At 34.2% G+C, this 15057-nt stretch overlaps 1 protein-coding gene across 6 annotated transcripts in view; it reads right to left on the bottom strand.

Annotated features, from left to right (window-relative positions):
* Positions 1 to 4035: 4035 nt before the first annotated feature.
* Positions 4036 to 15057, bottom strand: part of LOC106884043 (uncharacterized) — a 36095-nt gene continuing 25073 nt past the window's right edge. Inside the window, exons 2-3 of one of the 6 annotated variants that reach the window (XM_014935255.3) lie at positions 10508 to 10626; positions 4036 to 5153 (exon numbers count right to left, since the gene is read on the bottom strand). In XM_014935255.3, the coding sequence (XP_014790741.1) occupies positions 4431 to 5147 (717 nt within the window). In that variant the 5' untranslated portion in view covers positions 5148 to 5153; positions 10508 to 10626 and the 3' untranslated portion in view covers positions 4036 to 4430. Of the gene's footprint in view, positions 5154 to 10497; positions 11762 to 15057 lie in introns of those variants that run through there. The other 5 variants (XM_014935257.3, XM_014935256.3, XM_014935258.3 and 2 more) reach the window with 5 other exon arrangements.

Here is a 15057-nt window from a genome sequence, read left to right as displayed (position 1 = left end):
ATGATGGGGGAACAAACACAGACACAAACATATACACACACACACACACATATATATGACATTGGACACTAAACTCTGCTTGCAAAGACATGTTGGGGCAAGTGAAATCGAAATTGTAACTGAACCATACTCGATGACTGGCACCTGCGCCAGTGGAGCACTAACAGCACTGTCCGAGCGTGTTTATTGCCAGAGCAGCTGTCTGGCTTCCATGTTAGTGGCCCGTAAATAGTACCATTTGAGTGTAATCGTTACCAGTGTCGCCTTCTAGCACTTGTGCTGGAGGCATGTTAGAAAATCCTTCGAGCGAGGTCGTTGCCAGTGCCACTGGACTGGCTCCCGTGCAGGTGGCACGTAAAAAACACCTTTTGAGCATGGCCGTTGCCAGTACCGTGTGACTGGCCCTTGTGCCGGTGGCATGTAAAAGCACCATTCGGAGTGGTTGGCGTTAGGAAGGGCATCCAGCTGTAGAAACTCTGCCAGATCAGACTGGAGCCTGGTGCAGCCTTCTGGCTTGCCAGTCCTCAGTCAAATCGTCCAACTCATGCTAGAATGGAAAGTGGACGTTAAACGATGATGATGATGATGAGGCTTCTTTTAAATTAGAATTCTACTATAACCTATTTTCAAATTTCCAATTATTAATTAATAATTTTAAAAAATGAATTTTTTTAAAGTGCAAAGTATATTTTGAGTTATTTTTAATTTTTAATAGAAGTAACAAGTAATTACAAATAGAAGTAATAACTTGTAATAACATTTTTAGTTTTAATAAAAGCTAATATTTTCTAAATTTAAATATTTTATTTGAAATTTTATCCTTAGCTGCAATACTTTTAAGTAAAAATTTTCTTGTTCTGTACTTTACCTGAACTTTTTCAAGTGTAATAACTTGTCCTGTACTTTTCCAGGTTTATAATCTTAAGAATATCATTTCTCTTGCTCATATTTTTCCATGTAATATAAAATATGTCCCATATGGAATTGAAGAGACTATAGTTCAAATGAGGACTCAATACACATATTATATAATGCAAGTTTATTAGTAGCAAAAGGCTCAAAGTAGAGCGTGTGTGTATATATATATATATATATATATATATATATATATATATACACACGCACTTTTATACACATTTACACATATGTGCATGCACACACACACAAACTATATGTGACAATATCTAATGTATTCAGAATTTGAATGCATGTGCTCAGAATTCAACCCTTGATGACCTGAATCCAGTCATTCTACCAACTGGACCTGCAAAACAGATGAGCTCTCTGTAAGGCCTCTTGCTACTAATAAACATAAACACTCTACACAATACATGTATTAAATCCTCAGTTGAACTATGGTCTTTGCAGTTCCATTCTGGGCATAATGAATATATATGTAGGTATGTGTGTGCATGGATGTACATGTATTTACTAATCAGTATAAAAAATGCATTTTGTTGCCACCAAGTAGGGATCTTCTTTTAAATGGGAAAGATGTTAGAATTGTAGAAATATTAGAGATAGGAAAAAAAGGAAACGTTGTCTTGTTGTTGACATTTGAATTGGGAGTGAATGATAGAACTAGGGCTCAAAAGTTGCATCAATTTCTACAATAATACCTGCAAAAAGACCAGCTTTAAAAGAGTAGCTTTTGATTCTTTTCTCATTTGAAAATGTTTGCTCTCATTTTAGTGTTGAAAGGAGAGAGAGGAACAAAAAACTATATAGATTCACAAACTTTTCTTAAGCCTCTAAATATTTTTAAACTTTCTTTTTGCCAAGAATTATGATCTACTGAAGAGTAGTTTCCTATTATCTTTATCAAACTCATAAAAGGATTTGAGGTCAGCTACAAGTTACTCAGATATATGTTAGAGTGTTCTCCTGCTTTACAGCAATGAGTGATTCCAAGACAGACCACACAGTGGATCCTACTATTACCTCTTCAATTTTGCTGAAACACAGCACAAGGATAAATCTGAGTGGAGGGGGAGATTCCAAAGAATTTATCCAAATTTTACAAAACTTATGAACAGAGTCATTTTGAGGTCAAGCACTGACCTTACATTTTTCAAATTACCTTATGTGTGTGTGTGTGTGTGTGTGTGTATGTATGTATATATAAAATCATATAATCTGTAGATTCCAAAAATGTTTTTGATGCAGGATAAAAAATGAAAATTTCAAAAATAAATTAATATCGGAAGTGACCATTTAACTTCTCAAATACTGAATTTTAGAAAATTCATTGATCTGTCATTTCTCTGCTATAATCAATTTTAACATATTGTGTATAGGCCTTTGTACAGGGTAAAACATGATTTCAGTAGTATTTGGCTTTCTGTATTTCAATATGAACACCTAATTTTAGATATATATACTTTTATATAGCTCACTAAAAGGGGAAAGTAATGATAGTATGAAAAATGCAAGATCAACATTTGATCTCAAAATGATTTCACTGGTAAGTTATGGACAGTTGATGAAATTTAGCTAAAATCTTGGGAATTGTTTTAGCTCCAAACCTATCCTCATGCCACATTTCAGTCCATCTGAAAATATGTTACTTTTTAAGTTTAACTGGCTGATTTGTTCTGGAATTACCTCCAATGAACTGTATTTCATCAGAGCACCTATACACAGCTATATGAACTCTGTTAGTGTCTTTGTCTTGGAAATCACAAAACATTCAATAAGATATGAAGCATTAACTTCTTTAAGCAACAGGCCAAGGAAATCAACTATAACTTTCTCCACACCAAAAGTCAAAGTTTAAAAATAAATCAAAAATAATGTTTGCATGTATAATAACACTTTTGAGATTTTACTGAAGAATTTTATAAATCCATCAGATAAATATTCTTACTTGTTGACTATTATTAGAATAAATTTTTGGAATTTGTTTCTTCTACCTTCAAGCAATTACAACTGTTACTTATTTCTAATCTTTCCTTTTGTTTAGGTATTTTTCTGAGTTCTTCCAGATTACAGGTAAATGTTTGAAAAATTATTTGGCATAAAAGAAGTTTTCCTGAATGAATATGAAGCAGAAAATATAATCGAAAGATATAAACTGTTTCCACCATTTGTTTTAAAATGTAAACTTGGTACCACTATTGTGGCTTGCATATCAAATGTCTTTCTTGTTTTGAAACTGGTAAATAGTTGACACAAAACTCGTAAACAATATTAAGATTTCAACAAAGGCACACCTTTATTCATAAAAATGAAACAAAAAAAAAAAAAAAAAAAATTCATTCACCAAAGAAAATGTGCAACATTTCCTTTACAAATATATTTTCTCTTCTTCATCCATCTTGTTAGTATATTTTCCTTTAAAACAATAATAGCAAAACTATAGCAAAACACAAAAATTTAATCACTGTGAAAATCTCAAATGTTCATTTCTAATTGTGGAAAAAAAATATATATAAAAATGGTGTTGCTATGGACAATGAAGTTACAGGAAATTAAAATAAATAGTTAAATAGTTTGGTTAGTTGATATACTCTAATTTCTTCAAAAACTATTTAGTAAAAAATAAAAAATAAAATAAAATAAATTACATACACACACACATTATATATATATATATATATATATATATATATATATATATATATGTAAAAGCTCTTTGCTCAGAAATTGAAGGAATAACTGTTTGAAATTTAACTGGACTTGAGTATGTTTACTTTAATGTAAAGTTTGCTCAAGAAGAAATTTAAGTTAAAGTAACAATTTCACATTACTTGCTAAAAAACAGATTAATGCTCAAAGTCACCAGCAAATATAAATATGAATCTTGTTTTGTTATAATTTAAGACAACAGTGTGTTTAATTTAAGATTTTAAAATATAAGATTAATAGTTTAGAACTTTGGTTTAGCTATCAAACAGTCATTATGGAAAAAATATATATATAACCGAATTCCTGATATCAGATAAAATCGATACCTTCCTTTCATTTGCTTTTGCAAAGAGCAAACAATAAACAGTATATACACACATATTTGCATGCATAAATAAGTTAGTTCTATATTTTAAATTTTATTAACATATACACACATGTATAAGTTAATATTGATATCTTAAATATATTAAATATCTTAGATATTTAAATTTGTTTCCTTTTACAAAGTGTTTTGTGAAAGAATTTTTTAAAGAGTTTGACAAGAAACATTAGCTGTTATTATCTTGTTTGCTGATTTTGCACTACCAAATATTTATTTTACTGAAGAGAGATATTGAAAAAAATAAAAGTAGTTCATTTAAAGAATAAAAAAAACAGCCAATTAGATTGTCTAAGAAGAAATGTTGCTTATCTAGATAAGGCAATCAGTGATGTTTGCAAAATGTTTTTAAATGTGAACAAATACGGCTGTCAATGAAAATGGGCAAATAAAAAAAATTGATTGTGTTTTGAATTTGTAGTTATTGCTGCTCACTGTCATAATAAGAATTTTCTTCTGATTGGGAGCCACTGCTGTCGCTGTTGCTGCATGCATCTAATTGCATTCTTTCAGTTTGATGTGTCTTCTCATGACACTTCAGCAATGCTTTGCGATGGAACACTTTTCGACAAATTCTGCAGAAGAGGGTAGCACGGTTAGAATGAGTTTTGATGTGGCTCTTTAAATTTCCTTTCTGCGAAAAAGCTTTGTTGCAAATCATACATATGAATGGCTTTTCGCCACTGTGTGTACGTTGATGAATTTTGAGGTTTGTGCGCTGGGAAAAAGATTTTGAACAGACATTGCAAACAAATGGTTTAAATCCAGTATGAATATTTTCATGGTTCTTCAGATTGGTCCGCTGTGAGAAAGCTTTTTCACAGACTTCACACACAAAAGGTTTCTCACCACTGTGAACACGTTCATGATTCTTTAGGTTGGTTCTCTGTGTGAAAGATGCCTGGCAGACATTGCAGTGGAACGGTTTCTCTCCTGTGTGTGTGCGTTCATGGGTTTTTAAATTGGTTCGTTGTGAGAAACTTTTGTCACACTGGGTGCAGTGAAATATCTTATCTGGAACGGCTGGAGACATCTCTGGATGGTTGTTCTTCTTATGGCGCTTCAGCTGAGCATACCTATCAAATGTTTTGCCACATATGTCACAAGCATGTGTTGCTTTATCTTCAGGTCTGTACATAGCTAACTTAAAGAAAGATTAATAGCATAAATATTATTTCAGACAAAGAGACTTCAGTTAAAGAAATACAGGAAAATTCAAATTTCAGGAACATGATTCTGATGAAATTCCCTCCCCTCCTCTCTCTCACTATTGTTACTGTGTAAATCAAATTTTCAATTGATTTTTATCATTTATGATACCTTTTCTGCCAGGTCATATGGTCAGTAGTGCTCAGTTTTCCTTCAAACATTGAAGAAGTTTGACAATTTATCAACCTTTCAAGCCAATAAAGAGCTGGCATTTTAAATGACAATCTTACATGGAGATGAAATTAATGGACAGATAAAAGTAGAAACTTCATAATCAGGAAGGAGAGGGAATCAAAGAATAATATACTAAGATCAAACAAATTAGATATACAAATGTCAAAAAGATCATTTTGTTTTTAAACTATTATGTACATAAAAGATAGACAGGATAAGTCCAGCCCATTTTCTCATAACCACTGCATTATGACTTCAAATATATCACTCAAATTTACCATGTCTACCTACTTGTAATTTTATAAAAATAAAAAGTTATTGCTACTCATATGGCTAACTGCAAATGTTAGATAAAACATAAAATTAAAAGGCATTAAAGATATTGATGTTCAGAACAGGTTTACTATTTTGGTTGAGGCAATTAGATGTTAATCTATAATCTATATCTCCTTAGCATCAATGATTTATATCTCATCATTAACACTGCCATGTGTTTATGATCAAGACAGTTCTCTCTCTCTCTCAATTTGTCTACCTTTAGGTTTCTGTAAGACAGCTGTAAGTAATAAATATTTGAAATGCTAATTTCACTCTTCCAATGGACTTGGACAAAGGTAAATAGTAAAAAGGGGTTGTACAGCATATCTGTACAACCTTGTTTACGTAATTCTCTCACTACTGTATATTCAAAATATCCACCTATAAAAGGCTGCTTCCAACAATTTATGCAAATATATGAACAAGCAAAACCACTCAATACATCTCAACATAACAAAATGGATGGAAAATTTATTTTACTATTCACAGTTTGCAGGTGCAACCATAAGTTGGATGACTGTGCAGGTTGGGTGGTTCCAATACACATAAATTGTAAGAAGTCTTTCTTCCAGCCACAGACTTTGATCTTACTACTGAATAGAGGAATCTCTCTCCGACTGCTTAACTAGTTAGTTGCAATAAAAACACAATGGATCATTAATGGTACATTTGGAACACATATTTTATGTCTGTTGTTCACACTTTAAACCAGTTCAATATTTAGTAGCAGAGTAAATTATATTTTTTGATAATGTATATTTCAAATCAAGGAAAATCATATTGTAACTCAAATTCAAAATATTCATGAAAAAGTTTTCCTTCCATTTTTAAGCTATTCCGCATTTTGTATTTTTCTGACTATTGCGTTCAAGTTCAACCACATTGCAACCATACTTTCTTTCTTCTTCTCTACCTTTCAGATTTGAAAAATTTCCATTTTTTTAATTTGCTGTGTATGGAGGAAGGAGTAGTACCCATGGTCTTTGATGCTAAGGAGATTGTAGGAAGAGTGATGTCATTAATGTTCATCATAAATCATTGAAAGTCAACACTGCAGAAAGACATGAGCAGAGTGGAGGTTACAGAATGCTGATATTATAGGAAGGAGAGATTGGTTGTAGTGATTACTGCAAGGACTGAGGTGGAGGCAGTGAATACAACAAAGATGATGAAGAGGAGGCATGATGAGGTGGGAAATAATGTCTGAGTGGCATTGGTACGACCAGAGCCAGTTTCAAAGGGCAGAGACCATTATAGTAACAGTATAAAAAAAAACTGAAAAGAGACAACATGCTTATAAGCTAGAGGCTGCAGCATGTCTGTGAGTGACTTTATTCTAATCAGTTGGACAGCCTTTTTCCAGATACAGTCTACGAAGTCTGTGTGAAATCAGCAGCACTGTCACAGATCATCATCATCATTTAACGTCCGCTTTCCATGCTAGCATGGGTTGGACGATTTGACTGGCGACTGGCGAACCAGATGGCTACACCAAACTCCAATCTGATCTGGCAGAGTTTCTACAGCTGGATGCCCTTCCTAATGCCAACCACTTCGAGAGTGTTGTGGGTGCTTTTTACGTGCCGTGAGAGCAATATTCCATTGTGGGCCTCACCTGAGCTCTGTAGAGTATCAATAATTGCTGGAGGTTGAAGTATTTTTTGGTGTTTATAAACAATGTGCTTTCACCAGAAGAGATCCTTGGTGACAGTAAGGCGTATCATTTAGGGTACTTCATATTTTAAGATAGCGTATAATATGATGATTTTTTCTTAATGAGTAGTGGTTGTTTTTTCTTGTTATTGAAAGATACAAAACATTGGCATCTCCATGTTGGAGGATGTTTCTGAGGTTTTTGTTCATAGAATTGGTGAGGGTGTGGTGTGGTGCTCAGGTTGTGAGTGGATCATGTACGACTGGTAAAGGCGAGGTAGAAATGAAGGACAGAATAACGTGCACAAGAGTAGCATTGTTGTTATTGATGTCCTGAAGGAAGAGAGTGAGAGACAAAACTGAAAACTGGAGCATATCTGATATGATAGAATGAGGAACAGAAAGAGTTCTGTCAACACATGTACAATAGTGGAATCTGAGAGGAAGCTACTGATCCAAGAAATGAGAGAGGGGTTCAGCCTCATTTTGTTAAGAAATTTGCAAGCCAGACAGCTGAGATTTGTTGAGAGCAATGCTGTTGCTCTCAACAAATTTCTGAAAGGCAAGAGCTCATTGACAGATGCCATAGAAGAATAAGTCACTAGTGGATTTGGCTTTATGGAAATCATACCAGTAAGTTGTTAAAAAGAGCAAAAGCTTCAAAGTGTTAAAAGTCATTGTTCATGACCTTTTCCACTACCTTTGAGATATTGGAAGTGAGTGCAATAGAGTAATAGGCAGCAGTTCAATATTACATGAATGGCTTCAATTAAGATTAAAATAATGTATATATAATTGAAGAGAGTGAGTGTATGTGTGCATGCATACTCAGAAATAACACATTATGTAATATCATGCTTGTCTACTAAACTCCATCCATACAGTTGTCAGTTTAACAGAACATTAACAAAGAGAAAAGAAAAAGTATTTGTAAAGTTCCTTTTCCTTAGCACTCATATTTATCATCTATAATAATCTTTTTTATATCCTTAGATTTTAATTTATCACATGCAACTTTCTTGTAACTAAATTTTTGTTTTCTATTTTTACTTTTTAAGCATGTTTAGTACAGATTCCTTTTAGATAAGAAGTTGGATATTTCGTAGTGGAGAGAGCTTCAATATACTTACGAAGGATTGAAAAGTAGAGTTAATGTAAAATTTAAACACACAGTAAGCTATTGAACTACTGAAAGTAAAGACTCCAGTTCTGTTTTCTACTAGTTCAGTCATCTTTATTATTCTTAATTTTGATTTCTTAAATTATTTCTCAAACTTTGAAAAGTGTTTACACACATTTTATAGCTCAACTAAAGATATGTTTAATTTTCAAGAACTTTGGATAATTGTGGTGTTATAAAAAAAAAAGCCTTAAGTATTTCATTTCATCCTTCTACATTGTAATTTCAAAAAGCTTCTGGGAAAAATTTGCTTCAAAATCCCTTAAAAAAGGGATAAGGGATTAATATCATTGATATACAGGAAATTTCTATCCACTAGTGTATGCATCTTCCCTACTAAAATAAGACATATATTGAGGTATATGAAATGAAAAATGTTCCCAGAACTTACACACATGAAATTTACATTTGAATACTAAAACAAAGATGAATCAAACATTAACTCTTAACCTTTTAGCATTCAGATTATTCTGTCAAAAGTAATGCTTATTTATTCACATTGTTTTGAGTTGACCATGCATTATTTTGTGGCTTTGAGATTTTGATGAGCTAACTGTTAATTTTTAGAATGATGTTGAAAGGTTGGTGTAAGAGGCCAGATCTGGCCAGTTTGAGCATAAAACAGGTAGAATATTTTGGCTAGGTATGGCTGATTTAAATGCTTTAAGTTCTATAGTACTCTCCCTATATAAATCTGTCAATCATGTTTGAAACTAGACACTTGGCAAACTACAGAGAGTTCAGTATGAAAATCATAGAAAAATAACTATTGCATGAATTTAGATGAAATTTACTGATATGATATGATGGATCCATCATATCATATCAGTAAACTGTATGTTCTGAGTGTGGTTTAATCTGTTGTCATGTCCTTTACTCTTCTAAGGTAGTTTTAATAGTGAGATGCTGATTACACATAATTGTTTTCATATATATTTACAAGATATTGATTCATAGTCAACAATTTCCCAGTTAAATCATAAATAAATCACCAAATTCTATTTCACCACTTGAAGTATTAACTGCTATTCATCATCATCATCATTATCATAGTTTAACATCTGTCTTCCATGCATGCATGGGTAGGATGGTTGACAGGAGCCGGCCAGGTAGAAGAATACCCCAGGCTACTGTGTCTGTTTTGGTAGGGTTTTTATGACTGGATGCCCTTCCTAACATCAACCACTCAGCAGAGTGGACTCAGTGCTTTTTACATGGCACTAGCACAGGCGAGGTTAGTTTTGGCATGATTTTTACAGCTGGATGCCCTTTCATATGCCAACTACTTTATAGTGTGGACTGGGTGTTTTTTACATGGCACCAACACTGGCAGGGTCACCAAGTAACTCACAAGACAAGGAACTTTGAGAGTGGCATTTGAGGAGGGGAACTTCTGTTAGAGGATGAAAAGTTAGTGTGACAGAAAGATAGAGAGGCAGAAATAGGTGTCTTGCTATAGAGAAGGTACACATTACCCAACAAGAAAAAGACAAAGAGAAAGAGAGAGAGAAGAGAAAAAAAGAGAGAGGGAGAGTGTGAGAGGAAGAGAGAGAGAGAGAAAAAGGAAGAGGGGGAAGAGAAGTACAAGAAAGAGGAGAGAAACAGGCATGCTGATGTAAAGGAGATACTTGGTTACCTAGTCACAGAGAAAGGCTATTATGCTCGAAAATCATAGAAAGGGAAGATCTGGAAATATTTGATAAAATACAAGAAAATAACTGCATTTGGTGCAAACAGGTAATTTTCTGACAGGAATTTCTTTCTGAAACATGACTAAACTTTATTTCTTACACAGAAGGGCGCTTAAACAACAACACTATTTCAAAAGTGGTTTCATGCAGTTCAGGATTTGGTGATAGTTGTGAACATCAGCAGTATAGGTCTTTAAGAGTTAATGACAAAAAAAAAAAACAAATTATCTATGTCCATGCAATTTGATTCAATACAACATTACCTTTACTTACTCTAGAATCTAGTTGTATGTTTCAACTTTTCTTCTTTCAAGTCAATATTTTACAAGATTTAGACCAAATGCCTAAATCTTTGAAGACACCATTCTCATGAATAAAGAAAAAACAGTTTTCTGAAAGACCAAATAAAAGAAAGTACAAATGAAAAAGCAACAGAAGAAAACTTGCAGCACAACATTTACATTTGTATAACATAAACAAAAAAACACCACATATATACATACATACACATTCTTTCTCTCTTACTCATTTGGCCAAGCTGGGGGGAAAAACCTCAAAGTGTTTAACCAAACAAATTGACCCCAGTACTAATTTTTGAAGTCTGGTACTTATTAAACCAATCTCTTTTGCCAGACCACTAAGTTACAAAGATGTATACAGATGAACATCAGTTATCAGGCATGTGATGGGAATTAAACACTAAATTCACTTACACACACACACTCATACACAAACAAGTACAAGCATGTCAGGTGTAAAGGGGGTTCTGAATATAAGTAGTAACTTTGGTGTCTGGCAGCTGTACTTTGCAGGGATGGTCAGGTGGACTGGCCATCACTTGTCCTTATTCAACTCTTAATCTCTCATTTGATGGCTTCTAGTGCCACACCTCAGTACCCCACTAGTGCCACACCTCAGTACCTCACTGTTTTATTTAAATAATGCTAGTAGGAACATTTACCCCATTGAGGGCATATTTCAGTTTCATATAATGTATACAGGTTATTTTTTCTCACATCCGCTTCCACTCAAAGTCCCATTATAATAATCTGCATTACCATTGAAAATTGTTGCATTAGCTTAAAGGTTTGAGTTCTAATTAATATCTTCTAAACTAGACTTTTATTTATAGATATAAGATGGTTAGATCTTTTTTTATGTACACATTGTTGCCTCTACTTTAGATGGTGAAACATGAATAGAGAGAGAGAGAGAGAGAGAGAGAGAGAGAGAGAGAGAGAGAGAGAGAGAGAGAGAGAGAGAGAGAGAGAATCCAGGCATTTGAGCACAAGTGCTTCAGAAGGCTATTACACATCCTATTTAGTCAAGCAGTAAGTCAACAAATACATGCGCTAACAAGAACCACTCCTTGCACAGATAAAAAGATGAAAGCTTGCCTGGTATGGTCAGGTATCTCACCACAGCTCACTGTCCAAAACCATTCTTCAGAGCACAGTTGACAGAGGACAAAAGAGAGTCAGACAGAGAAAATCCTGGTTTGACAACATCAAGGACTGGATAGTGAACCTGTTACACATGACAGAGAAAGGAAACCAATGGTGAGACAGCTAACTATGAAAGTGTCTAGAGTGGCACCCCAATGACTGGCTGCATCAGTTAAGGGATTTTGATGATGATATCGATGACATATATTTAGGCAGCAGTATCAGCACCAAGCAGTGTTTAGACATAAGTAAAGTTTAGGTTAGTTAAAATATGTTTGTGACATATTTCTACTTGGTATCTGAAGATAAGGTGTTTTTATACCTTTTACCATAAGAGAGAATTTCTTCTCCACAGTAACTGCACTGAATTTGCCTTTAGAAGTTGAAATTTGTCACAAACATATCTTAACTAACCTAAAATTTACTTATGCCTAATCACTGCTTGGTACTTATCCTGTTCAATACACACACACACACACACACACATAATGATATGTCATTGTAAGATCCAAGGATCTAGGTGTAGAAGTTAGTAAGCTTCGAGCCATCCATAGTAGGTACAAAAAACCACTTTCAGGAACAATAATAGTTTATTAGCATAGAAAACTGTAGGTTTTTCCATATTGAAGTTTGATAAGCTGAAAAATGTTTTTTTATAGTTCACGGTTAGCAACTAGGGTTGTTATGAATGCAAATAAAAATCCAGATTGAGGGAATGGAGCAGGTAAAATCAAGGCTACATGTTTCCTAGCCAGTGAAACCTCGGAAGTAATAATTATGCAATGACAAATATTTTACTAGCTACTCATCAGACCGAAGATACTTTAGTGAAATGAATGTCACACTGTCATTAAGAAAATCGAAGTTAACTCACCAAAGATAGCTAGTGGAATACCCCTTGTTGCGTAATTATTACTTCTGTGGTTCTGCTAGCTAGGAAACATATGTAGCCTGGATTTTACCTGCTCCATTCCCTCAATTTGGATTTTTATATATATATATATATATATATATATATATATATACACATATATGTATATACACACACACACACACACACACACACATATATATATAATCCGTATTCAATTAATAGAAGTAAAGAAAATGGAGAGTTGAAAGTTAATAATTATTTATTAATAAATTTATAATTCTTACTTCCCACAGCTGTTTCCATTCGTGCTCATTAAATAAATTACAAATTTATGTTTTAAATTTGCATTTATAAGATATGAACAAAATATCATCAGGGAAAAAGATATACAATAAAAGATTACATGTTGACCTCTTAATTCATACCAACAGACTAAATAGATGGAGTTATTTTATTTTTGTTTTTGTGTGTGCGTGAGGGTTAATGGATTAATTTGAATATAAGAAATAAAGTAAAATAAATAAGGTAGAATAAAATAAAATAGTATAAAAAGTAAAATACAATAAAAATAAAGATATTAGGTGGAGAACCAGTGTTTTCTTGGATGTAATCATCCTTCTAATTAACTTATATATATATATATAGGATACACACACACACACACACATATATATACACACATATATATATATACACACACACATTATATATATATATATATATATATATATATATCACACACACATACATATATGTATATACACAAACATACATCTATAATCATCATCATCATCATCATCGATATTTAATGTTCTCTTTCCATGCAGACATGGGTTGGACAGTTTGACAGGAGCAGGCAAATTAGAAAATTGCACTAAGATCTACTGTCTGCATTGGCATGGTTTTCCCAGCTGGATGCCATTTACAGAGTATACTGGGTGCTTTTAATATGGCACCAGCAGTAGTGAGGTCACCAAGTAACTTGCAAGGCAAGCTGACTGAGCCACCTCTCATTTAAGGAGGAGTAGTATTGAGGGAGGAAGTGTTGTGTCAGATGTTAGAGTATGGTAGATGGAAAGAAACAGGTGGCTTGCAGTAGATGAAATACATGGCTACTCCAGTTGGAGAGAGAGAGAGGGGGGAGGGAGGAAGAGAGATGGTGATGTGACATGGCATACACTCAAGTTAAAGGGAGTTGTATATAAGTGGAGTGGTAGAGGGAATTTAATAGGGTGAGTGGATGGATAAGTTACAAGATTGCAAAAGAGTGAGAGATGGAAGGGAGGGGGTCAACAGTAAGTGTATGCAGGTAAAGGGTGGGTAAGTGGTAAGGAAGTTGGGCTTCAGGAAGGAAATGACACTGAACCAAGATGTCTGTCGATATGAAGTTCTTGAGAAGACCCGCCCACATCAGTGAAACTGAGTTCTAGAAGCGTGGTGTGTCCCACCCACACTTAACAAGAAAACTTCTCACACACTCTACCACAACAAATCAAACAACGTCTACATCTCTTCTCTTCCTCACATTTCTGCTTCATGTAATTTGATTACCTCCCACTCCACAATCCTGTCCTCTTGGTCTTGTACCACTGTATCATTACTCTTCGCTCGCCCCCTGACTTGTATGTTCTACCCACATGCCCTGTCTCACTCTACCATCTATCTGTTTGCCCCCACCCCCGACTTGTGTGTTCCACCCCCAGGTAACTCCTTCATATACTATGCCTGTCCTCACACCCCTGTTCCTCTGTATTGTTGCCATCCGGTAACCCCAACAACTCCATACATACCCAGGTCTTTTTGCCACTTACTCCCACTCTTTAATTACACTCACTTTGCAATATCCTGCCACTTACATTATAGCATTTGAATCTCAAGGGTAAGCCACCATCTATATCTCTCTCTTCCTTTATTCAACCATCATATTTATATTCTGATCATTGTTCCTTGTGAGTATGCCTGGCATTTTGCTGAACCCCACTCTCTCTCCTTCTTCTGCACTTCCCTCAAGTTGGGCAACCGTGTATTTTCTTTGTGGTAGCACGCCTGTTTCTGTCTTCATTCCTGATCTTTCTCTCTCCGGCCAGTTAATCTTGTACTTCCTCTACAATAAGACACCTGTATTTGTCTCACTATAACTTTTTTATCATCCAACAGATGATCACCTCCTCCCTTCTTAAAAACATTTGTCTTGCAAGTACTTGGTGACTCTATCAGTGCAGGTGCCACTTAAAAGCACCCAGTCCACACTGTAAAGTGGTTGGTTTTCTGAAGGGCATCCAGTTGTAAAAATCCTGCCAAGAAAGTCACAGAAGTTTGGTGCAGGCTTCGGCCTAGCCGACTCTTGTGAAACCATCCCACCCATGCTAGCATGGAAGGCGGATGTTAAACAATGTATGTATATACATATGTATATACATGTATGTATATACATATATATACGTGTATGTATGTGTATATATATATATATATATATATATATATATATATATATATATATATAT

The sequence above is a fragment of the Octopus bimaculoides genome, chromosome 14 (genome assembly GCF_046866305.1).
Source record: "Octopus bimaculoides isolate indiv1 chromosome 14, ASM4686630v1, whole genome shotgun sequence".
In the NCBI taxonomy this organism is placed as follows: domain Eukaryota; kingdom Metazoa; phylum Mollusca; class Cephalopoda; order Octopoda; family Octopodidae; genus Octopus; species Octopus bimaculoides.
Note: the sequence above shows the minus strand (reverse complement) of the source record. Positions and strands in the feature narration are given on the sequence as shown.